At 43.1% G+C, this 25,206-nt stretch overlaps 1 protein-coding gene across 2 annotated transcripts in view; it reads left to right on the top strand.

Annotated features, from left to right (window-relative positions):
• Positions 1 to 2,954: 2,954 nt before the first annotated feature.
• Positions 2,955 to 25,206, top strand: part of DGKH (diacylglycerol kinase eta) — a 162,764-nt gene continuing 140,512 nt past the window's right edge. Inside the window, exons 1-2 of one of the 2 annotated variants that reach the window (XM_059839088.1) lie at positions 2,955 to 3,105; positions 9,386 to 9,571. In XM_059839088.1, coding sequence (XP_059695071.1) covers positions 3,049 to 3,105; positions 9,386 to 9,571 — 243 coding nt within the window. In that variant the 5' untranslated portion in view covers positions 2,955 to 3,048. The remainder of the gene's footprint in view (positions 3,106 to 9,385; positions 9,572 to 25,206) is intronic. The other variant, XM_059839089.1, reaches the window with a different exon arrangement.

Genomic DNA, 25,206 nt, shown 5'->3' with positions numbered 1-25,206 from the left:
AATCAAAAAATCAGAATGAAATGAAATTGACCCTGACCCCCAGGCTATGTTGGAGATGTTTTGATGCAGTTTGGTAGACCTGAGAGGAGAACCACTGCTCCTGCTCCAACTGCCTCCAATGGGTTCTTCTCCCAGTCCAAGGAGAAGGAAAGGAAACAGTTGTCACTCCTTGTTCTAGCAGGCAGCTCCTCTACCCCTTACTAACACATCTTAGGTATTTTCTTCCCCATAAGGATTAGTCATCACATCCTTGCCTTGGGCCTGACTTCAGTTCCCTTGGCCCTCTGTAAATGCAGCAGTGTGCCCACAAAGAAAAGTACCCCAATGATCCTGTGATTCTGACATCTGTCTTTAGGTTCTTTGTTGGCTTTGACAGAATTACATTTTCCAGCAAAATCCTTGGCCTGTAATTTTCAACCAGTTCAGTCAAGCAGCAGAGAGACCTCGGTCTCATCAGGAACTGTGCTCTTCGACTCAGTGAGCAGAGGGAAATCACACAGGGCAGGTCTCCTTAGCAAAGACAGCAATCTGTCACCCTGACAGAAAGAACTGAAAAATCACATTTGGCATTCAGGAGCCCAAAAGGGCAGGGCTGTGCTGAACTGCATTGCATAGGTTGCACTTAGACCCAGCAGGATCTGTGCAGCAACTGATGCCTGTCCGTATTCAACAAGACCTTGAAATATACCTCCAACCTAAATAGGTTGTTATAATCTTCTGGGGCCTATACTAGCTTTCCACTTCTGGAAACCAAGGTTTGAACTCCAGGGAATGAAATGAGGTGAGCACAATTGCATATCTAGTCACAGGTATAAGATTCAGGGCAGAAGAAATAGAAAAGGGGGCTGGAGGCACAGTGAGAATCTGAATTTCAGGGCAAAAGGGTGTGAACTGAAGAAGTAAGTAAGTTCACAGTGTGTGAACTGAAGAAGTAACTTCAAGACTCGTAGAGTTTTAAGAGACTTGATTTTTGTGGTTCAGTGAGCAAGGGATTGTGAGAGACTATATATGACATATATTTCATGGCAGGTGACTTTGGCCACAAAGCTCAAGCATGACAAAGGCTAAAGAGGCCAGATGTCATGAGGTGTAAACAACCATCATATGGGTGCATCATGAGGGAAGGAGGGGAGCTGACTAATCTTACTTTGACACTCCTTCTTAGGGTAAAGCCCTTTATAACATGACATTCCTCAGCAGTCTCTCACACTCAGGGAACAAAGGGAAGGAGACCAGACATCCTTGAGTAACTGTTGCTCACCATTAGCTTCAGAAAGCTGCCTTCCAAAAACCAAAACGCTCTAAGTCATCTTGTTTTCCTCCTTTTGAGGTTACGCTCTTACCATCAAGGCAGTTCATCAACTCACTGCTGATAAACTTATTATCAACAAAAATAGTTCCTTTTCCTGCATCTAGAAGAAGTGCAGCAGTTTTGGTTCCTCAAATGAGGTGAGCTGCTCTGGCAACTCTTTGGGCCTGGCTTAGTGGCACCATCTTAACTTCATGGGAGTATTTTATAGCCTTAGTTAAATAAGTAAATAAGTAGATTCATCTTTTTTGCACCAATAGTACTCCTACATCTTTGTAAATAGATGGATTTTGCAAAAGCTAAAGCTCAGATGTCAGTGTGCTTTTTTTTTGTATGAAAAAGCTTTACAACACAAAGAAAATGTGAATACATAAAATAACCTACTACAAATACAAATTCCTTTATTTTTTCTTGTGAAATACAATTTCTTGTCGATTTTTGCACTTACCAAGTAGATGATCTGGAGATAACTTGTTGTAATCAAACATGGTAGCTGCAAATTCAAAAGGGCAGGCTGAAAGCAGAGTGAAGAACACCATTATTTTGGATGGTGACTAAGCTTCATTTTTTTCTCTCTTCTCCAGTTCTACTTTTTCACATATCACGCTATTCCACAACAACAGGGAGGAAAAGAAATGAGTGAAAGTGGTGAGTTCAAAGGAGGTACAACATCCACTTAAAGGGTTGTAATGCTTTGATTGGTGTTCAAGGGGATGCTGGAATCTAGTAAACCGAGAAGGCTGAAGAATACACACTGTGTATTAAAAAAGCTGTAATGGAGGGCAGAGAAATCCTGCTGCTCCATCAGGTTGGCGTGGTGGCCCTGGAGATTAGCACCCCACTGTGTTGGACTGGGCCTACACATACGTGCTGCCTGTTCCACAGTGGCTATACCATGTCCCAGCTCCTGGGAGTTTGTCTTAACGTGCCCGTGGGACGACCCGGAGCCGCTGAGGGGGAACGAGGTGCCGTTTCACCCTCAATTTAACATCCAAAGGGTGTCAAAAGCCCAGTACTGCGCTCTCGGAGCCCTTGCGGAGCAGTGGGGCCAGAGGGCTGTCCCAGCACCAGGGCCTTGGCCCCGGTCCCCTCCTGGCTCGGCTCGGGGCAGGGTGACGCGGGAGCAGCGATGCTCCCTCCGGGGGACGCGCAACACGCAGCCGGGCCCGTGGGGGCCGCAGACCCCGCGCCCCGGGCCCGCACCGAGGCCGCGGGGCCGCCGGGGGGCCGGGGAGGCGGCGTGTCCCCGCGGGGCAGGAGCGGCTCCCCGCGCACCGAGGGGCTTTCTCCCCTCGCCGCGGAGCGCACCCTCGCCCGCCGGCCCCGCCGGCCGTACACCGGCTTACGCCCAAGGCGATTTGCCCGTGATCCGCTGGGCTTCCCGGGCGGGAGGGGGCCGGGCGTGCGGGCGGCCGGGACAGCGCGGCGGGCGGGCGTGCGGGGGGCGGCGATGATGTGAGCGGCGCGGCAGCTGCAGGCCGGCTCCCCCGGGAGCCGGGGCTGAGCCCGGTGGCCGTGGGAGGGAAAGGAGCCGGGCGGGGGGAGGGAGGAGGGGGCCTGGACATAGCCGGGGGAGAAAAGGGAGGAGCGGGGCCGGGGTGGGGGGAGGACGAGCGGCGCCGGGGAAGCGCTGCCAGCCGGAGCAGCGGCAGCGGCGGGAGGGAGGCGCAGCCCGGCGGATCCAGCTCCGCTGCCCGTCGGCGCTGTCCCCGCGGAGGTTGGGGACCTGCTGCGGGGTGATGGAGGAGCATGGGTACCCTTCCTATAGCGCCCGCAGCCCCGCCTGGGAGGAGCTGGTAGGTACATGCGTGCCTCGCAGTTGCACAGGCGTTTCCTACCCTTTTTCCTGCCTGTATTGTTCAGCCGGGGGTCGGGCTATCATCCTTATCTGTGCCCTCCAGCCCCCCCTTCCCTTCTTCCGACCCCGCTCCACGACAGAGCCCTGTCGCCGGCGCTCGTCCCCTCCCCGCGGGGAGCGGGGGGTGGGAGCCTTTCGCCCCCGCCGTGTCTGGCCATTTGCTGACGAGCTCGTCCCTCTGGGAGACGGGGAGTTCATTGCCCTTTCTGAGTTTCACTGCCCGGGTGGAAAGCCTGGGATTAGCACCGAGAGCCTTGCCTTCAACTTTGCCGAGGGGAGTGGGTTGGATGTAGAAGCCGTTAAACTCCTTGTCTTAGCACAGCAAAAGCAACGTGTCCAAGCAGCGTTGGGAGGCAGCTTTCAGAAAGAAACGCACACTTTTCCCCCCTTCTTCTTCTGGAGCTAGGCTGGGAACTGCTCCCATCGCAGCGGCAAAGCGGGACGGGGCTGAGGGTACCCTGCTGTCACCCTGCCGTGTGGGGAAAGTTGGGTCGCTGCGAAGGGAGGGGAGTGCTCAAACTGGCCAGGAGGAAAGCTGCGGTGAGGTGCCTTTGCGGTTTGTTTAAGCAACTGTTTAAGACCCTCCTTCCAACCAAAGGAAATCATGTCACCGGCATCCTCAGCAGGCGATAAAATCAGATTTCCCTTTTCAGGGCAGTGTGGTCCCGCTCCTGGGCTTTTCTCCATTGTGCAAACACACACACACACATCAGGCAGGGAGGGCTAAAAATAGGCTTTGGGTAGCTGCTTGGGAGATTTCAGGCTATCTAAGAGGTCAAGGCTAGGCTGCCTCTGGCCCTGAACTTGATGAGGCAATATGAAGCATGGACCTGTGCCTCTGCCAAGCTCCCCTTTAGATGGCTCTACCATGTTTTGCTAACTCGTTTGGTTGGTCCAGGTTTTACTTGTAAACCCAGTTTTAAAGAGCAAACGGGGGAGACCCATTCTTTGCGTGGCTTGGTGTGTGCACCCTCAGGATAGCAGCAGCGGAGCCCTGGAGATACCCACAACAAACTAAGTTCACTCCCTTCCTTGCTAGGATTTGCAGCCCTCACAAATATATTTTTACAGTCCTAATATTTGTTGTTAAATTGAACATCCCCCTTCACTGCCCTCTGCAGTCTCAAGCCCCGAAACTGTTGCCGGAGATGCAGCTGTGATAGGGAAAACAGCTGTATGTGTGTTCCGGTAACATGGAGCTGACATTGAAAGGATCAGGCAAGGGAAACCCGAGATTTTTGCCTGGAGAGATGAAGACATCGTGGGAGGAAGGCAGCGAAGTCAATTCCTGTGAATGCGTTATCCTATTAAACAGTGACATTTAAATTGCTGCCGTCATCCAAAACTCAGCTGAAACTCGGGAGGCAGATGGGTTGCAGCCCCTCTCCGCTTGGAAATGTGGAGTCCTGGTTGAAGCATCCAAGCCCGTTTCCTTCTGTGCACACGGCTTAGATAAACAAGGAGCACATCTTTATTTTTTTCTCCATTCCCCCCTCCCCCAGTAAGGGCCAGGATTTGGGTCATGTTTATCATTTCATTGCTGCATTTGTTATAGAGTACATCCATGAATGCAGTTTTAAGGTTAACCACCGATTTCCTTTACAAGACTCTAATTTCAGCTGATCCACTCAATCCTTTACCTGGTAACCTGCTGGTAAAATACACGGTCTTTGTGGCAAGAGCCACATTGTTCTTTCCATCTGCTCATAAGCAGGCATTTTATGATAATGGGAGCGAAGAGAGATTTAGGTGAAGAACTGAATGATGAAAGGGAGAACACAGTATACTCTCTCCCCTGCTCTTAAAACATGAAACAAAGAGCAATAAGATAGGGAAAACCATTTTTTGCAGGTTTTGAATCTGTGCAAGTTAATAACCTATGCAAATTGTCAGATTATTGGGAAATGCTCTTCCTATAGCTATTCTGAGAAATAAGTTATGGACATTAAATGCAGTGACAAGTCCTTTGCCAATCAGGGTTGGATTTGTCTGTGTACTACTTCAAATTTCTATGAAGTCCTTTCCTTAACTCACATCACTGTTTTTAATGGAAAAGCTCTTCCTGAATCCAGTATAAGTTGTGTAAAACCCCATGACAGAGATAAGTAAAAGTGACTTCAAATGTAAGGCGCACCCTGCATTCTTGCAAGGGAGGTTTGGTGGCTTTGTAGTAAAAATGGGCTTAACACATTACTTACAAAGTTCTGGACACAATTTTCCTATTTTATATGAGACCTGAGTCTTGGCTTTACCTTCCTTTTGAAATGCATACATAAGTCCTAACACATTCACAAAGCATCTGTTCACTTTTATTACCTGCCCTGGTTTGGACCTTTTCACTTCCAAGCATACAACACAGTTTAGTAGTTTCCTTAATATTGTAATCTACAGGTTACAAAATTCTCTGGGCTAATCCCAAACCAGCCACAAGTGATGTAGTTACTTTCTTTAACAGTGGTATGGATACATGTTGTTATATTTTGGCTTCCTCTTTGTTAAGTAAGGAAGTCAAGAAAGAATAGTATCACTAATTCGATCTGCAGAGGGAGTTCAGACAGGCAGGTCTGAAATAAACTTGTTCAGAGTAGGAAGCCCAGTGAAAAACCATAGCTATCAACTATCACTAACCACCAAAATTAGGAAATATTCAATAAAATCTTTTAAACATGGTGAATAATGCATTGTTAACCTGACACACTATTGATTCAAATTCCCTCAGAAAAACTTTCTGAGATGAAGGACAGAAAAGTCTTACCCTTCGGTTTATAGATGCCAAAGTGACTTAGAAAAAAAGAATGTGAAAATGCTTGTTACAAAGGGAATGAGTTTTAGGGCTGAAACCAAATAGTGCAGTAATCTGTATTATAAGCTATAATCTTCAGTGCAGCTAGAGTGCATGTGTATTGAGATTTTTTTCTATATTGCATACGCATTTTAGCGACACATGTCCTATTGGGGCTCAATGTGGTTGAGTCAAAATGTTCTCACAGTGTATGTATGTGTATTAAATGTATACAGTATCACAGTGTAAATGTGTATGTATTGCATAAAGGGCAGTTTATCAGCTGATATTAATTGCCGTAGCACAAATGATGTCAGCAGAGCTGGTTTTTGTTGTTTGAGTATCTTCCTTTAAATGCCAACCTTTATGCTTTTTACTCCCTTGCTTCAGTTAGGAAATTTAAGGTCATTACTAAGAAGTGTGAAACTGTTAACTGAAAGACAGAGCACGTGCAAATACTGTATGCATTTTTAATGGCTGCAGATAGACCCACATTGTTCGAGTCCAACTTGCCATTTGTGGTACCAAAGTGGTACCATTTGTGCCAGAGTATTTGTAGCCTTGGTCACTGGGCTGAAAGGTGCTATCCAATATTTCACATATTGAGTCTGACACAGATCACCAGGGAGAAATCCAGCTGTGAGATGAAGAGATAGAAGTCAAGTTGCAAATTCTTCTTGAGGCGAACTTCACTGCCACCTTAGGCAGCTTTAGCTGGGTAAAGGCTGGAACTGGACCCTGATTAATGCCTTTGAAAAGAAGAACAAGTGGAAATAGTGATATCTTTAAAACTGTCTTTGTGCCTGGGCAATGTATATATTTGTAGAAACAACTTTCTATGCTAACATGAGTGAGTAACTTGTGTATTTTCAACAATGCTTAATACTTGGTGTCTCCATTTTGGAGAACTCTGTACAGATTAAACAACTGCAGACTTTAGAGCCTATAATTTCACAGAATCTACCATGTGCTTCACAGAAACCATGTTCTCATATTCTTGTTGAAGTGTTCTCATGGGACATTTCCTATCATTTGCAGACTTGGGTTATAGCTACTAAAATCTTCACATTAAGGAACCTGAGAGAACAATCCTAGTACTTTTTGTTTTTTTCATAGCACTCTGAAGTTTACCAAGACATGAGGAAAGAGACTTGCTTGGAAGTGAAAGGCTAATGCTTTCTTTCTGGTAACCATACTTCTGTGTTTGGATAGTCAGGAGTGAGGAAGAGCACACTGAGGTAGCCCAGGTGAAGATGCATGGTGCCTTCTGCATGGTGCAGAAAGTGTGAAGCCACTAGTGCTCACAGTTAAGCTCTAAAAATGAAGTTGAAAAAAATGTATTTTTTCTAACAGTAACTACTATTGTTCAGCCAGCACTATTTAATTCAGTTGAATTAAATGTAGCCAGTCTTGCTTGTGTCCTTTTAGCACCAAGCGTTTCTCAAGTTACTATTATGTGCAATATGTTAGGAAACTATGTCTTGTTGTCCCCTTGCAATATTCAAGTGACATTTACCTTCAAAAGAATTAAGGAATTACAGTGAGACATTTTCTGGCATAATTTGCTATTCCCGAAATTCAGATGGGGAAGAGGAAGAAAGGAGGGTGGAAAGACACAGTATCCGTAAACATTGCTTTGAATATCTTTCTTCCTAGCTGTGCCCTAAACTTACCTACTGAGAGCAATGCATACTTGAACCTGCTCAAGTTTGATCGCATGTTTTGAAAAATGGAGAACTCCCTCTCAGGTGAAGAGTGAGATAAGACAGAATTAGTCCTTAGTTTCACAATCATTTTGAGATGAGGTATTAATGTTAGGATTTAGGCCTTATTAATATTTTGACAGAGCATTTAGGTAATTTGATCAAAATGCCTTTAAAATAGAACTTTTGAATCCTTAAAATTCAATATTTTGAATTTTAAATGTTACTTTTGATATTTTTTAAAATATAAACTCCATAATTCGTCCTATGTGGAGGTGGGTAGTAGAACTGTATTTGAAGTATCTGCTGCAGTAACACAGAACTAAGCCACAAGAACTCCAAGTCTTCATGGAAATATTGCTTTCCCCTACACTACTAGAAATAAAAACCCCAATAAAAGAAATGGGCTGGACTATAAAAACTCTGGACTATTTGAAATTCAGTCTGTGGCAAGGTGCCTGCAGTGTAGGATAGGTTATACAGTTGTTTACTTTTCCTCATTAAATGCTTTGTATTTAGGTACTGCGGCATTATATTAGCACGTTAAGAGATGTTAGTTCCCTTTCTGGAAATATAAATAGAATTGTGGGAATATAGAAGCCACAAGCACTGATTGCTTTCTTATGCTTAATCCGGTCCATGCAGCTAGGATTTGTGTGTTTTATTTAGTATTGCTGTGATTTAAACACTTATTTTGAACACTGACTACATACAAGCCACAATAATTTCTAAGTCCCACAATTCAGAACATGTGGTGACATTTCGAGATTGTGTGAGCTGCCAGATCTGAGATGAAAAAGGAAAACTGACCCTTTCTTTCCCCAGAAGTAAGGGCTGCTCTTCCACAAAGACAAAAATGAACAGAATAACAAGAAAATTAGGCTATTATGAGAAAATCACTGGAAAGCGATAGACGCATTTACTAAAACTGTCCAAGGCTTCGGCGCTGATGGATAGTTACCATGGGGTTGACTGGCTGGAGGAATAGCACACAGATAAGGAGCCCATCGCATCATATGCTGTCCGTCCAAGTCCCGAAGAGACACCCTGCGCTCCCAAGAGAGAGGGGCAGAGCCCTCGGCCGGCGCAGGGCAAGGTGCCGCACGCCACCCGCGCGCTTTCGCCGTCCTTGCGCTCGGAACTCGGCGTTGCCACCCTCCGAGTGTCACCGTGCGGCACAGCGCGCACGGGGGGTGCCCGGCGGGGGCGGGCGGTGCTCGCTCTCGGCCACGCCGGGACACTCCAGGAAACCCTGGCAGGTGCGGGGACGCCGGCCACCCTCCCCGCTCCCCGTCTCTTGTTTCGCCGGCCGGACCGGCCCCGGCGCTCACCTGCGGGCGGGCACCCTCCTGCCGGGGGCGGCCCGGCCGGCACCGGCGCCCCCTGCAGCCGGCGGCCGCCCCGGGCCGCTCCCGGTCGGCAGGGGCGCAGGGGGCCGGGCCCGTCCGCCCGGCTCCGCCCGCCGGCGGGTGGCCGTGCCCCGGTCGCTAGGAGCGGGCGGGGGCGGGCGGCGCGGCCCGCAGCCCCTGCCCGTGGGAGGGGGCGGCGGAAGATGGCGGCCAGGCGGGCGGCCCCGCTCCGCTCCGCCAGAGTCGCGGCCGCCACCGCCCCCGTCCCGCCCCCCCGCACCGCCTCTTTCCCCACCCTCCCGCACCGCCTCCTCCTCCTCCCCGGGGAGGGGAGCGGCAGCGGCTGCCCTGGCTGAGCCGGGCTCGTGTGCTTTCTCTCGGTAGGAGTCCGGGAAGATGGCCGGGGCCGAGTCGGGGATGAGCGGCGCCGGGATCCCGCTGCAGCCCCAGCCCCAACCCCCGGCGGCGGCGGCGGGGCCGGCGGACGAGTCGTCGGACAGCGAAGGGGAGCACGAGGGCCCCCAGAAACTCATCCGGAAAGTGTCCACCTCGGGCCAGATCCGCAGCAAGGTAAGGAGGGCAGGAGCCGGCCAGCCCCGCCGCCTTCACGGCCGGTTTCTCCATCCCCATCCCAAAGCGGGGCTAACCCGGAGCTGGGGACGGTCGCTGCATCCCGCCCGCATCCCCGGGAGCGGCGGCGGGGGGTGGTGGCGGTAGGGGGGGGTTGTGAGACAACCGTGCCTCTTCCTTCCTTTCCTCTCCCCTCCTCCCCGTCCAGCTGTTGCGTCCACATCTGTCCCCGGCTGGCAGGAAGAGCCCCCCGGGGCTGCGGCGCTCCGCTTGGCCGGAGGGGAAGCTGCCTGCCCCGGCAGCCGCCCTGCCCTGCCGGGCGTCCTGGGTGTGGGGGAAGCGGCGGGCTGCCTCCCTCCCTCCTTCCCTCCGGCTCCTCTTCCTCGGCGGCGGGCACCGCTGCCGCGGGGATCCCGCCCTGCCACCCTGCGGCGCGGGTGGGCTGGCTCAGCGAGCCCTTCCTCACCACTTTCCATACCCGCCGCCCACCCTTTTACTTCACCGCCGGTCCCGGGGACCGCTGCCGTGCGCCCCGCCAGAGAGGCAGGCACCGAGCCCGCGGTGGCACTTCGGGCTCCTCTTCGGGTGTGCCGCCAAGGAGGGAAAGGCGGCTTCCACTTTGAAAGGCACCTCGCGGAAAGAGAAGTAAACTTCTATACATCCTCGCTCGTGGCACTAGATGCGTAAAGCAGCTGTCAAAATTTTAGGTTATTGCAGTTTTTTTGGCAGTCTCGGGCTGTCGAAGTTGTCCCAGTGGAATTAACTTTTTTCATGGATGGTGTATTTATTTAATTTCCTCCCCCCCCCCCCTTGTAAAATCAACAAGCAGACATTTGAAAGCATAAACATAATGAAATAGACTTGCTGTGTAGAAGGATCCCATGACTTTCTACAAAGCGTGGTCCACAGTCAGTGATGGGGTCTGCACAAAACCCCCTTGGGGAGAGCTTATTGATGCAATGACGTGACGATCAGGGTTTTTCTTGTAAGTGTCTGTTTTGAGGGCAAAGTGACTCCATGCAGGCCTGAACTGATCACACTTAGGGTTTGATTTCTACACAATAGGTCATGTGGTGTTGTTTCCTCTCCAGAGCACCCATTAAAGTTAGTAGTTAGTGAAGTCCTGTCCGGTTGATGCAGTTCTTCCCTTGGGCTTTAGCTCCATGCACTACGTGCAAAAGGCAGCCACCTTTAAACAGTGATTATTAAACAGTAATGTTACTCCGTTATGTGAGGTGGAAAGCAGTTTTTTCCTGAAACCTCCTAAGCAAGATGTGTCATTCCCTTTTGTTGCTAAATGTTAATTTTGCATTTACAGATGTTAGGCCTGGTTGAAAGGTTACTATAGTAAATAATATACAACTGTTGCCTTGTGTTGGAGACGTAGTTCTACACAAACTTTCAGCTTTAACACCCTTTGTGTCTTCGGAACGTTTTAAAAGTTACAGGGCACTATGCCTTTATTAGCTGTAGTGACATTAAGTGCATTTGAGTGTTTGCTGTCAAAGAGCTTGATACTTGCATAAGGAAAACATGCCTGTTATGAATGTTATCGACACAGGTTGGTGAGATTGGAATCCCAGCCACTTCTTGCCAGCTGTTACAGACGGGTGGGATATTCTGTATCTGAAGGTTGTGAATGAATGCTGATCTGGGATCGCCTGAAGATTTAAGACAGCTCTGCAAGTCTTGCTTTTGCTTATCTTAGCTTGAGTCCCAGTTCTATTTCTGTGAATCAGATATATATAGGAAAAACTGACTGCTGACATAATTGGAGTTAAAATGTTGCTTTACTGGTTGCAATTTACAATAATATGCAACTCAAAATACAAGCATCTTCCTTTCAATTTAATTAAAAGTGATATATCATTGTTAAAGATGAGACCCATGTTAAATAATTCAGTAGCACTTTATTTTATAACGCACAATGCATTATTTAAAAGTAGCTATATTTAGACAGACAACTCCCATTTAGTTTAAGGGTGTTGTATGTTTGCTGTTGTAGTAGTTGGTGATCAGTGGTTACATGAAACCACTAGAGCAAGGAACATCAGGGAGCTGCTCTTTTACCCAGCTAGTCCCTTTCATTCAAATTAGATTTGTTAAGCTTCACTTACTTGGTGGATGTGTTTGTAAGCTAAGGTTTTAATTAAATGGATTGGGTTTGTCTTACATCTAAGAATAGACTTTTGAAAGAACCCAAAGCATGTATATTGCATTTATCATTGATGCTTGTGGGCCATTTAGGACTGTGCTATTTTTCTCCAGAGGTTGCTTATTTACTTACTTGAAGCATTTCAGCGACGTGGTATCGATTCCTTAGCTCAGAACTATACCCAAAAGTCTCCGCTGGTAATTGTTTTTGTTTTAGTTAAGGAAGATGTTATTTTTAGATGTTTTGGTACAGTTGATCATTTGTGAAAGCTACCATATGGTGATACTTTGCAGACAGAATCACTCAGGAGTGGATTTTTTTTAATGTGTGTTTAACAAGATTTATGAAATATATGTACAAGAACAAACCCCTTTCACTAGCACAAACAGAAGCCTAAAAACTTCTAACATCTGTAGTTCTCAAAGGCAGTTTTTACTCTTTGCTCTTTTCTTCCTAAATAAAACCAATTAAATAATTAACTGAGGACAGGGGGTAAATAAGAGAATGAGAAGATGAAAAGCCAGACTGCTATATTGGCAGATGTAATTACACCAAAGTTTATTGTTTGTTTGTGATATGCTAATGATTGGTTCACAGTTTAGAGGACTCTTTAAACTTTTTAGGAGACTATTTAGAAGACTGTTGTCCAGTTTTGTCATAGCTTACTCACCCTGAATAGCAACTTCCTTAGCAAGCTGTTAACTTGATTTCAGTGGAACTACTTTTACAGTCAGTTGCTAAGAAAAACAGACTGGTGATGCGGCTGGAAATCACTGTAACTTCTGTTATGGGTGCAGTTTTAGTTTATGCATATCTATCTCTTAAATTTTTAGAATACTTTAAAGCATATCTGTGTCAAAATGTGTCCACTATTAATTACCCCAAACAGAAAACTTGAAGATCAACATGAGTTTGTGTCTGCCAACTTGAGGAGGAGGGAACAAGTAGTGGTGTAAAGGATGAAAGGACTGTTCTTTAGGCCAACATGTTGTTTGTCACTAGGAACTGCTTCCTAAAGCCCCATACTTGGCTGTAGGGTGTAGCAGTAGGTACCTTTAGGGAAATCAGGACCAAAACTGATTAGGACTTCTGTGAGATTAAAGCCAGTATCTTTAAATGTCATCCTGGAAGCTTTTGCATCTGTGGGGTTTGTATGTGTTCCATGGAGGAAACACTAGTGAATAAATAGGTGACAGGTTCCCTTGTGAAGTTTGAGCACTTTTGAGCCAAAATCCCTAATGGAAACAACTCTTGGTTTTGTAATGTCTACTTATCCTTCCCCCTCATTTTGGGAGACCTGAATATTTAGCTCATAAAACGTATCTCGGTAAAAAAAAAAAAACAAAAAACAAAAAACCAACAAACATTTTAAGAATATACATTTTGGATTTTTGATAACAATGGAAAACTGTAGTCAGACAGTTTTGAAGTAGTATATATGATACTGGGTTACAAGCAGGGTTACAGTGGAGATTGAAGTAATGGAAAGTTCTCCATGTGTGTGTTAAATTTGGCTTCTTCATTTTTAAAGATGTTGGTTAAGACAGGCAGAGTCAGTGCCTTCCTTAAACAGATGACTTCAGTTCTTGGGGCTACAGCCTGAAAACTGCCTGTCATCAGCTGGCTTCTAGTTGCTTTAAAGTTAATTGCTGTAGTGCAAAGCACATTCCTTAAAAAGATGGCCTTTCTTCAGTTCTTTACAGCAGAAATGTGTCAAGAAGGGGAAGTTCAAATTAGAGCTCACACTTTTTCTCTTTGAATTCTCCTCACCTTGAGGATCAGCAGAAGATTAATAAATGAAACAGTCCCTGGATACTTGGAAGTATAGTTGTCAGATGAGCGCGGTTAGAGCTCCTACTCTTGTCTTGAGTACTCTGCAAAAAACTGCATATGAAGAGTAGCACTTTTATCACTGACCTAGCTTCCTATTTTGATGGCTCCATATCCAGTTAATGCAAAACCTCTGTTGGATATGTGTTTTGCCCTCAAATCTACATTAAGTCTCTGGCCTGTGTTTATTTTTGCATGAAGCAGACATTCTGGAGCAGAAAGTACAATTTAGGAAATGCAAGAAAATGTGGTGTATTGAGTAAGATAAATACACTTGCAAGGTATGTGGGACAAAGCTTTCTTCCTCTCCTTCACCCCCAGTGGTTTTTGTTAGTAATGAAATTGCTGTAACATGGGAGATATTCTGAAGCAAGACTGTCTTATAATTAGTGGAATAATATAGTGTTGTTTAGTTAAATGGCAAGAATTATTACTTGAATTTTCTTATCTGAGTTATTAATATATATATTTTTGAGATTTTAAATCATTATGGAGTAATAAAAGTAAATTAATTAAATTCCCCAATGTGGTTTTATATGCCTTCACACCAGCCATTTAGGAACTGAGCCTTCAAAAAGTTTGTAACCTTTTCCATATGGTGACATTTGACAGTGCCAAGTCCCAGCAGTCACTTCCTGTTTGTTTCTGGTATACATTTCTCTCAGTTTACCATAGCTTGTTAATTCACCTAAGTGTAAAGTGCTGTGAGTGATACCAGTGGTCAAATGCATGAGCATCATTCTTTGCAATGTGATCTGTTTTTCCTTGTTTTAATGGTTCCCAATTTACTCAACTAAGTAGTGGTTCATTCCTGTCTGGTTAAGGAAACATGATTTTTTTTAATGCACTAGAAGTTCTCAGGAAAATGCCATGGTAGCTAAGTTTACCCCAGTGGAGATCCTTTATATGCATTAGGATTGTGTGACTCTGCACAGCTTCAAAATGCGCTGTAATTTTGCAACTAATTCTGCAACTGCAGTAATATGAATAGTGTCACTAGCAAGGAAATGCACAGCAATTGTCCTCAAGTTCTTGGCACCTGGTAGTGTTCACAGAACAGACTGAAGGGTGCTACAGGATATCTCTCTTCAGTATTCGTATTTTCCATTATTTTAATTCTGCAATTAAATTTATGTACTGTATATCCATCCTTAGTAAATCTCAGCAACTTTTTTTTTTCCCTCAACTGTTGTAAAATCTGGCCAGTTTTTTTCTCTCACCACATCCTGGGGACTTTAACCTATTTTTAAAGTGAAATATTCATTAATGTGCATTCCTGATATGTGCAACACACATATGTATGCACAGGGCAATATATTTAAGTTTTGATATGTGTATATATAGAAATATATTATTCTGTTCCAGAGTATGCCTGGACAAAGCAAACCAGTTTGTAGCATTAGATGGTGTGAAATATTTTTGCTTCTCATAATTGCTGTGTGTCTATATAAGCTTTGAAAATAGAGTCCATTAAAGGAAAATTTTAGGCAAAGACATGATACTTTGGGGAACTTAAAAATGACTGAACACACTATGTAGAAGTAAAGCAGGGTTAGAATGGAAAGAGTTACACTATTTAAGGCACAGTGGTCATTACCACTCCAAATTCTGACACATGTTTGTATAAAACTGAAATGAAATCTGCTAAGGCATTTTAGTGATGCATGTATTGGCAAAGCTTAAATTGCTAGCTAAGTACAAGAAAGGAGGAGCTTGTAACATTTTACAGTAGGTATTTGCAAGCAGGTCTTCAAAGAATGCTTTTGAGGGGTTTTTTTTTGTGTTTGTTTCCATGGTGTGGTTTTTTTTTTTTCCCCTGGAATCTTTAAAGTTTTAATGTTATTTTGTTCTGTGAGATAACATGAATTACCCTTTTTTTCCTCCTAGCTACCTGGGTGAGCTGTGAAGGTGGAAAAAAGATAATCACATTTTCATCTTTAATACAGGATTTTGATTATTTTATGTTTTGTTCCAAGGAGCTGGAGAATGCTTTTCTGCGAAAAAGATTGGGTGAAACACTTTGAGTTTATTTTGTACTTTAAGGAGAATTTCTGTTTTTTAAGAAGCAAAAAAAGAGACTTATTCAAGAATAAATAATAACTGGGAATCCCTTTCAGAGATGCCTTATCTTATGGACTTCATGTGCAGAGTCCTGGAGACACAGACCAGCCATGCCAGAGCTCAAGAAAGGACTATTCTATAGCCGGGTCTTTATCCATGTAAGGCTATATAGATCATTGCAAACATCTTGAATTGTTTCCAGCAGTTACGTCAGAACGCAGGATGCAACACTGTTGTATGACTGCTGTATGACTACTGGATGACTAGCTGGACTGGCCAAATTACTTTGGATATCTAAAGCAGAGTACCTAGAATTACAAAACCAAAAGTGGTTTTGTATTTGGAGTAGTGATTAAAAGAGCAGTCTGTCTGGCTATCACAAAGCCTTTTTCTGGAGAGAAGTGTTGAAATTCTCTTGACTAGCTGAATACAGTAAAAGGCAGCTTAGACCAATGTTCTTGCTCTGGAACACTCTAAAAGGCTATATATATATATATATATATATATATATATTTCTTTTAAAACAATGTTCCTCTCATTTTCTTTGAACTCTGACCAGCCATGCTTCTGGTAAGGGATCTATAGAAGAGTATATCCAGTTTGTAGACCTCAGAATCTTAGCAAAGCAAGAAGGTAATGTGTGGATTCATTGATGCTCAGAATATGGAGTTTTGGGTATAAAAGAATGCTCTGTAGTCATGCTGTTTTGGCTGTTTTCCTCTGACAGGGATAATTAAGACATAGTTTGATGTCTTGTGAGAGCACTTCAGTAGCTTACTTGCAAGGGAACCACAAGACCAGTATTTTGTTCTGGTTGGCCATTAAATTTTTGGGATTTTTTTATTATTTGTAAAGTAAGGAGGAATGATGTCAGCCATTGCTTGAAGTTGTTGACAGCATGGCTAGTTTTGTTTGGACTTTTTGTTTGGTCTGATACTTTGGTATCTGAACTTTGCTTTTATCAAGAGAGAGAACTCTTTCTTTCACCTTTGTGTTTGCCACCTTTTTACATTGCTGTTCTATCCTTTCCCCTCTGGCTTTGAAAAAATCAGTTGCATTTTCCAAAATCTTCTTTTAAAAACCTAAGAACAGGGTACTAAATACATGCAGTAACCATAGCTGTATAATACTAAATTCAAGACATGCCTCTCAATTTGCTAGCAATGGCACAAAAAAAAAAAAAAAAAAAAAAAAAAAAAAAAAAAAAAAAAAGAAGTCTGGCTTGGGGGCATCCTTAAATTATATTCTCTATATCATACTGAAAAGAAGCCTCATTCTTTCTTAATCTAAACACTGCATTTATCACTGCAAACAAACTTAATATGCTGACCCAAAATAAATATTGCATTGATAGGCTAAAAATAAGACCACCGCATTAGATGCTATTTAAAATGAATTAAGAGATTTATTCTAGTGCACCATTTGTGCACATACTGAAACACTTCAGTCACCCTGTACACTTCTATGTGACTAATTACTTCTTTAAGTTAATCTGGTGCTTAAGTGCTCGTCAGATGTGGGTCATAAAAATTTTGTATATAAAGTCAGATCATAGTTGACGTAAAAAACTTTTACCATGTAGGAATTACCACAGTATATTGCCAAATTAAGAAGAAAGAGTAAAAAAAATATTTTTCTAGCTAAGTTTTTTGTTTGCATAATATCCCTGTTTAGGAATATTTCACCACTTGGATACTGAAAGCCCATTAACAAAACCTGAGCTTGTACTCTTGGGAGAGTTAGCATTATTGTAATGAATTCAGCAAGCTTTTACATTTGATGAGAATTTATTTGTTTATTAGATGGGCAGCATGAGATTTATGGTGATCTGGACAATTCATTTCCTTGCCTTTAAGCGCTTGGGGTTTGCAAATTGTGTGAGATTGCACTACTTTATTGTCACTTAGCAACCTGAATAGGGTTTTGAAAGTGAGTAGTAGCTTGTGGGTGGCAAGTCTCCCTATATATTTCCCAGGTGGGAAGCAACAGGAGCCCCTCTGTGGGCAGCCCCCAGGAGGGTGTGTGTCCTGAGCTTGCCAGGGTCTTTCTAGATGTGCTCGCTGAGGAGAGCCGGCTATGCCCTCAGTGTCATTTTGCACTTCTGGCATAGTTCCATGCTGGGAAGATCTGCTGAGGTTTTTCATGCCTGCAGAGATTTAAGTGGTTCTAAAGGACTGTCATGCTGCTCTGGTCAGTTATGTCCTGTTGTGTGGTTGCTTAAATTTAGTAACTGAGTTTGAACGGCTTCAGTTTGACTGCTGGTAGTTTTTACTGCTGCTGTGATCCTCTGGAGTGAGAGGAAGGTCAGTGGCATCTCTGCTTGTAAGAAGGGTGGCTTGCTCTGCTTCAGCTAAGGATGTTGGAGAGGATCAGCATAGCTGTCCAGCAGGCCCAGATGTGCATCAGGCAGAGACTTTTCCTCCCTGTGTATACTCTGTTGACCGTGAGGATGGGCACATACATACTTCTGTGTTTGTTTTAACGATCCCATAGAGACATCTTGCTTTGTGCTCTCTCCCTCCTTCCCTGCCTGCTGCTGTCATGGTTTCTTCAGGAATTTGAACAGAGAAGGGGTGACATCCCTTTTCCTTTTAGTCTATGCCTCTGCAAGATTTTTCCCAATAGTTCCCATAAGGGGAGTAACTGCCAAAGACCATGAAGTTTGTTTGGGTGTGGAGTCTTGGAGAGGGTGCAGATATATGAGTTTGCTTCTTTTAATAGTTTCACCCTTCACTGCCTCCTTCTTCAGTGGTACTGATCAGTCCTGGGAGCAGATGGTTCACTGTGGAGCTATTGACTTGAAAATTAATGCACCCTTTTTGCTGATTTTTCAGCTATTGTCATTTTTTGCCTGAAGCGTCAGGGAGCTTCACATGAGTTGCTCTCTAGACAAACATTGATTGGCCTCAGTCTCAGAGATCTATTAAAGTGAATAAAAGAGAGCACAAAGGGTAAAAGGGTTTGTGAGTCAAGAATCTGAAAGAATATAGTGTTCATGGTGCAAACAGTATTTTTTTTTTATTATTGTATATAATGATGCATTTATAATATGTGGATTCTGCCTGGGATGAATGCAGAGGGGATGCAGATCTGTAATGGGTAGCTAGTGTGACAGTGAGTTACTTGGGTGTGAGATGAAGTGAGATGAGTGAGTTACTTGGGTGTGAGATGAAGAACCAATGTTTCTGATTAAATCTGAACTTTCAAGGAAGTAAAAAATATTTTCCCCATTTACACAGCTTCTCATTACAGACAAAACCAGGAATAACTTTCAGAACCATCTATCTGATGGTAAACTTGATTTTCTTTCCCCTGAGTGAAGTTGTTCAAGCAAACCTTCATACAACCTAGAAGTTTGCATTATGAGGGTTTTATAGGGGGAAACCAGAATTTAGGAAAACCTCTTTGTGTGGCTCAGTGGACTCTTGGATTTTTTGTATGTTTGTTTGCTTGTTTTTTAAAATTTGGTTATAAATGAATGTTGGGCTAATAAACATGAGTCTGTGGTGCTTCTGGAAGCATAGAAAGAACTTGTACAGAGACCACTGGTTAACATTTTGTAGAGAGAACATTGACCAAAATGTGCCTCAAAACTATGTGCATGTAAGATGAAATTTATACGTGAGATGGTTTGCTGCTTAGGCTGGTGGTTTCCAACCCTCCCCAATCCACTGGCAAATAATCTTTCAGAAATTTAAAGGCAGGTTGCACAAGTTAGGGTCTGTGTGTGTATCCTGTCCACTAGATGACAAGTTTTTCCCTTGCCCAACTTGGTAATTCTATAAAAGGCATTAAAAGAATCCTTCAGGCTTCTGAGCTTGTCAGGTTTCTATCTGTGCTGCTCATGCTGCATTGCAAGACTCTGTTCTGCTTCTTCTACAGTATTTCAAAGGAACTGAAGATACTAGTAAAGTACAGAACTTCTGACGAGCTCCTGTCAAAAGCAAGCTATTAAATGTGCTGGCAATGTCAAGCTGTATGTTTAAAGACCTGTCTTTTAAAAGTGCTTTTGTGAATTATCTCATGTTACCTGCTGTTGCCAGGTAAATGCAACTGCTGTGAATAGCTTTTTTTGTAAAAAAAATACATAATTTTTATTCTAGCTTCCTTAAGTTTTGCATTTTTCCACAGTTGTGATCATGTGTGTGCTTCAGATGATCTTACTTCTTGCTTAGAGAGCAGTATTTAGAGCCCAGTAGTTCTGTGTGTGTGTATGCAAACCAATTCTTTATAATTTTTTTGCTTACACTGTTTAGGGTAAAAAAAAGGAATTTTTTTTCATATTTGAAATATTTGGTTGCTGTGTGCACCACTGAGGAGGAGATAAAGAGTTAACATCGTGGGTTCTACTCCTTCATCAACCAGGGATCTGCTGCCAAGAGTTTTACAAAAGGCTCATATTTCAAGTTACCCTTTGAGATTTTGATAAATCTCTGTCCCTGAGAGGTTGTCTCACAGTGAGGTGTCGGAAATGACAGGGAAATCTTGTATTTTCCTATTTGAGTAAAAAGAAATAAAAATAAGTCATAGCCAGGGCAAAAGGCTTATGAGCTTCTGCTGAATTTTCTTAAAAATGATTATACCTTTTCTTTGAAATATACCCCGAGGTTGTTTGTAGCTGATCTACAGTTTAAATTACTGTGTGTAGGTGTGAGAGGTTATAGAGAGGGACTTCTAATAGGAAAAAAAAAGTTTATGAATGTTACAGGATCATAAAGGTAATCTGGGTTGGAAGACACTTTGAGAGGTCATCTGTCCCATCCCCATGCTCAGAGCAGAGAGGTGTTCAAGGCAACATTTGGTTGCCCAGAGCTGGGTCTCTCTGAATGTCTTACAGATCGATAGATTGTGGCTCCTTATTTATTACAAGTTAGGTATTCTGTCTTCCTTTTACACAATTGATGAGGATAACCTGTGTCTGCTGAGGAAGATTTGTCAGTATTTAAAGGCCTGATTAAATACCTTCAGGAGCAAAAAAAAAACCACCAAAACCCAACAAACACCCTCTCTCCCCCCCCACAAAAACCCCATCACTAAAACAAATTTAAGAAAGGTCTTATAAAAGGAAAGTGCCTTTCTTTTACCCTCCCATACCTCATAACATGTGGCAGGAGTGAGATGATGTGGTTGCTGTCTATTTATAGCTTCAGTAATGTGCCAATGTACACTTATTACACCTAATTAAGAGCATTCTAAATAACTTGTTGTTTGCATTACAGATACAGCAATATGATTGCAGATCAGTGGCATGGAATTATGTCATGCCTTATCAAGGTCTAAAGTCTTTCTCCTCTCTCTAAATTAAACCTCCCTGTCCTGATGGCTTTTTTTGAAAAGTCTCCCTACTATGGCTGTGATTTATTTGCTGTGAGACTGTTTGTATGCTGATTTAGTTAATATTTGAAAGCTAGATTTTGAAGAGGGACTCGGGGCTCAGGAAAGCTGGGATGTGCTGTAAAAGGAATTTGCAAGTATTTAAATAATTGCCCCCTTTTAATTTTTTTAGTTGTTTGTTTTTGGTGTAATTCTGTATCACATTTGATGACCTAGGATTTGACAAAGGTGCAGTTTGTCAAGATGCAGTTGAGGGTGCCTGGATAGTGCTACATTATTTTCACCATTCTTCTAACATCACTGGGTCTGGCCATGGAGGTTGATATTCACCTCTTAGGTGGTGAAAAATGACTCAGAAGTCATGAGTGTGGTACAGAAAAAGACCCAAATAAATGCAGAAATGTGTGACACTGGGACTTGATAAAATGTAGACTTCTTGACATCTTGGTCATTCGTGTTCTGGTTATACTTTTAATGCTTTCCCTCTGGTAAGTTGGAAATATCATGGAAATGGTTATCAAGCTTTTCAAGCTGTGCAGTTTAGTTGATAGACTATGTCTTTTGCTGGAGCCCAAGCTTCATCTTTCATTTTATTTGACCTTCACTGCATAAACTTTGTCGGTTGTTGCTAACACCACTCATCAGTTTTACCACAGCATATGATGATGGAGAAATAGTGATTTCAGCTCTTCTCCCCAAGGAGTTAAGCAATACTAAACCTCTGATTCTTGGTGTGTGCAGAATGTTGTCATATATATGGAAGAGCACTTCTGTGTTTTTCTTTCATTGGAGAGATATCTAGTGTAATTTAAACAAAAATAAATTTATATTAAGATATATGGTAAAAAATATGCAATATCCACAGGAAAAAAAAGATAGCTGGTAGGACTGTGTTTTGCTTGAAAAATTTGATCAATGATTAGGACCTAAGAATTTATGCAGTGTTGTATTAGAAACACATCTAAAAGAGCTTTTGTTCTTTAAATAGTACACAGTGTATAAAATGATTATTCGTCTTGCTAGTTGCAAGCAAGAAAAAAATGTTCTGACACCTAAGGTTTAATGGTGGCTTTTGTTTTAATTTTTAAATTGCCTTATTCTTTGATGGAAAGGTTGACAATGACTAGCAGTATCTTCTAATAGACTTAGTTTTTCTGTTCTTTAGAGCCTCGTAAATTACATTTAATCTGCACTTAATTTTTACTTTAGGGAATGGAGCTTTCAGGGGGGGGTTCTATACATGCTATCTGAAAATTGCTTATTCTCAGTTTTAACAGACATACTATGATGTTCTTAATCAATAAAAATAAAATTGTCCTTTTATATATCAGCAATAAAATGAATTCTAAACTGAAACAAGAATGTGGTCTTGCATGTTTTATTGCTCAGAGATAATATATAGTGAAAGCTCATTGAGAGTATTCAGGAAAAACCACTGCTCATCATTGCAGTCTCTTGGCAACCTGTGCTGCGTTCATTGCATATAGGCAAGCAGCTGCCTGAGCATTGGTGGGAGGTTATCTTTGTTATTTTCACAAGTTGCATAGAGGAGAGTTTGATTTGAAATGTCAGCATCCTGGAATTTGAACAATGGGGATAGATCTGCTTAACGTTCCTAAAAGCTTCAATATAAAAGAGTGCAGGATGCGAAGGACACTCTGCACATTTCATCAGTGCAGTTGAAATGGAATTTAACGTGTGGAACAGCTTCCTTTTGAAGGTAGATCAAAGCAGAGGCAGAGGATTGTTTGCAAACAAGAAAGTAATTTAAGAACACATTTTTGGGGGCAATGTCTTGGACTCCTGGAAGTACACATCCCAATGAATGCTCAACTGTCTCAGTGACCTCTAAATCTTTTGGGCCTTGACATGGGCATAATGTTGCCAATGAACAGGACTGCTCTTACAGCTTCTAAGGGTGTCTCCATGTGTCATCACAGCCAACAGAAGCTTAAGTGAAGGCTTAGTGAAAGAGAGGGTGTTCAGTGCGTCAGCAAGGAGGGATGTAGTACTTAAATCACTTGTGTGTAAGCCCCTGCTTCAGACAGAGAACCAGACACACAGAAATAAGGAGTATCTCTGGAGCAGAAGTAAGAGTGAGAAGTGTGATTTTAGTGATTTGTGCAGAGTTCTTAGTATGCACCTAACCTGCACTCATTGTAAACAGATCACGCTGCAAAATTTTATAGCAAATAAGCAGCAGGATTTAAGTGCCTGTAGATTTTGCTGGCCACTGCACATGTGTACCCAGAAATACATGGGGCAGCTTGCTCAGGAAAATGACCTGTGGGAGTTCCATGTCCAGCTCCATATCAGGTATTGCCTGTTGTAATGGCTTTGTGACAGCTTTTCTCCAGGAAGAGAGATGCTTACACCTCAGAAAGGCTTTATTCTGTGGGTGGATCTTAAAAGGGACAATAGTGCCTTGAGGGCACTGTTTGTTCTCTGAAATTTTTCATTCTTTTTCTTCAATCTGTAGCTTCTGCGACACTCCTTGTTTGTTTTCCTTGTTTTCTTCAGGTGGATCTCTTCCATGAATTTAGTATATTTCTAATTGCTGCTGTTGGAGGCCAAATAGAAAAGTGTGACTGCTTATCTTAATCCAGCTACCCCTTTCCATCTTTCAGGAGTGAAATGATGATGTTCTAAGCTTTATATGTGTTTTGAGGATAAGAACGTGTTTTAATTTTAAAACATTTATTACCCTAATGATTTGCTACACAAACAGGGAAGGTGTAGTAGTCTTGTGGGACCTGCCATGAGTGGGCTGTTTGAAGTTGTTTTCTGTTCTTGTGGCTTTTCTTTTCTGAAACAACTGGATAGCTTCAAAGGACTTGTGTTGCAATGGACACCAGGGTAGGGTGCTGGGCCACAGTGATGATGATCAGATATGGCAGAACACTGATCAGCAGCTACTTTCTTGGCTGGGACGAATGTCATGACCTCTGGTGAAAGGAGCCGTGTAGGAATCTGTTCTCGAGTAGGATCTGTGCTCTGCCTGCTCTCTTCCAACTTTGGTGAAACAACCAGCCTTTTTGGGGTGTAAGTGGATGCTCTCCCCTTTCTTTTTACAGCATGTACTTCACAACTACTTTTCCAGTAAAACTGTGCCTCTACATGGGGTGGTGGTGATGATGATGATGATTTTTATTGCATCATGCTTTACCACTTCAGCTGATAATGTCAAGGAAGTGTCTCTCTGGAGGAAGCAGTGCTGCAGTGAGGTGCTTGGTAGCCCTAAATGAACTGCTTGCCTTCTGGATCCAGTACAACCCTCCTGGGCTTTGTTCCTAACAGTGCTAATTAGTTGGGGTATTACGTCATGCTAAAGCAGTTATCTTGCTTCCAGTTCCAACGTGCTTCATTTAGCAATAGCTCACAAATCTCTTCAAAATAAAACATTGTATTGTTTAGGCCAGTCCCAAAATACTTAGGAGGAGAGATTTATAACAGGGTGGTCAGTTCTGCTTCCTTATTTCTTTGGTCTTTGCACAGTGCTGAATTAGCTCCTCATTTTGGGGTGACTTCTTCTACACTGCTTGCAGGCCTGTTTTCTACTCCTCCTCTTTTTTTGCTTGTCTTTGTGTCACAACCAAACTCACCTTTCTTCATCCTAACCAGCCCTTGGTGTTTTGCTCCCTCACTCAAAGTAATGATTGCTGGAGGAGTACCCTGCCTTCCCTTCTCTCTGTGCTTATTAGGAGTGTGTTAACTGAAAGATTACGTGAGGAGGGAGAGGGTTTTGGGTACTTCCATTTGACCAGGAGAGGAGAATCCACAACTTAACATGGTCTCTGTAGGAACAGTGTTTGCCTTTTACCTTACATGGTACAATGAAGTACCATTAAGCAATGTGCAGCAACACTCCAGAAGCATTCTGGTAATCACCATACGTTATTCAGAATCTGAGATCACTGGAAGCAGAAAATGGCGGGGGGGCTGGACCTAGATAATCCCTAAGGTCCCCTCCAACCCATACTGTTCTAGGACTCTGTGATTCAGTGAAGAAATCCTGTCTTCAACCTCTTCTTTTTTTTTTTTTTTTTAACCTGTGTCTCCAGTAAAGAGTTAGAAAAAAGCTCAAGCAGAAGTAGATTCAAAGTGCCCTAGTCCAAGTAGAAATGCTGACACTTTGAGGTGGTCTAATCAGGATCAGAACTTCTTTGGTACAGAATTTTCCAATGTGTTTGTTGCCTTTTTTGTTTGTTTTGTTTTTAATTATCCATTGATCTAAGAAATACAGTTATTGTCGCTA

Source organism: Haemorhous mexicanus, chromosome 2 (genome assembly GCF_027477595.1).
Source record: "Haemorhous mexicanus isolate bHaeMex1 chromosome 2, bHaeMex1.pri, whole genome shotgun sequence".
In the NCBI taxonomy this organism is placed as follows: domain Eukaryota; kingdom Metazoa; phylum Chordata; class Aves; order Passeriformes; family Fringillidae; genus Haemorhous; species Haemorhous mexicanus.
Note: the sequence above shows the minus strand (reverse complement) of the source record. Positions and strands in the feature narration are given on the sequence as shown.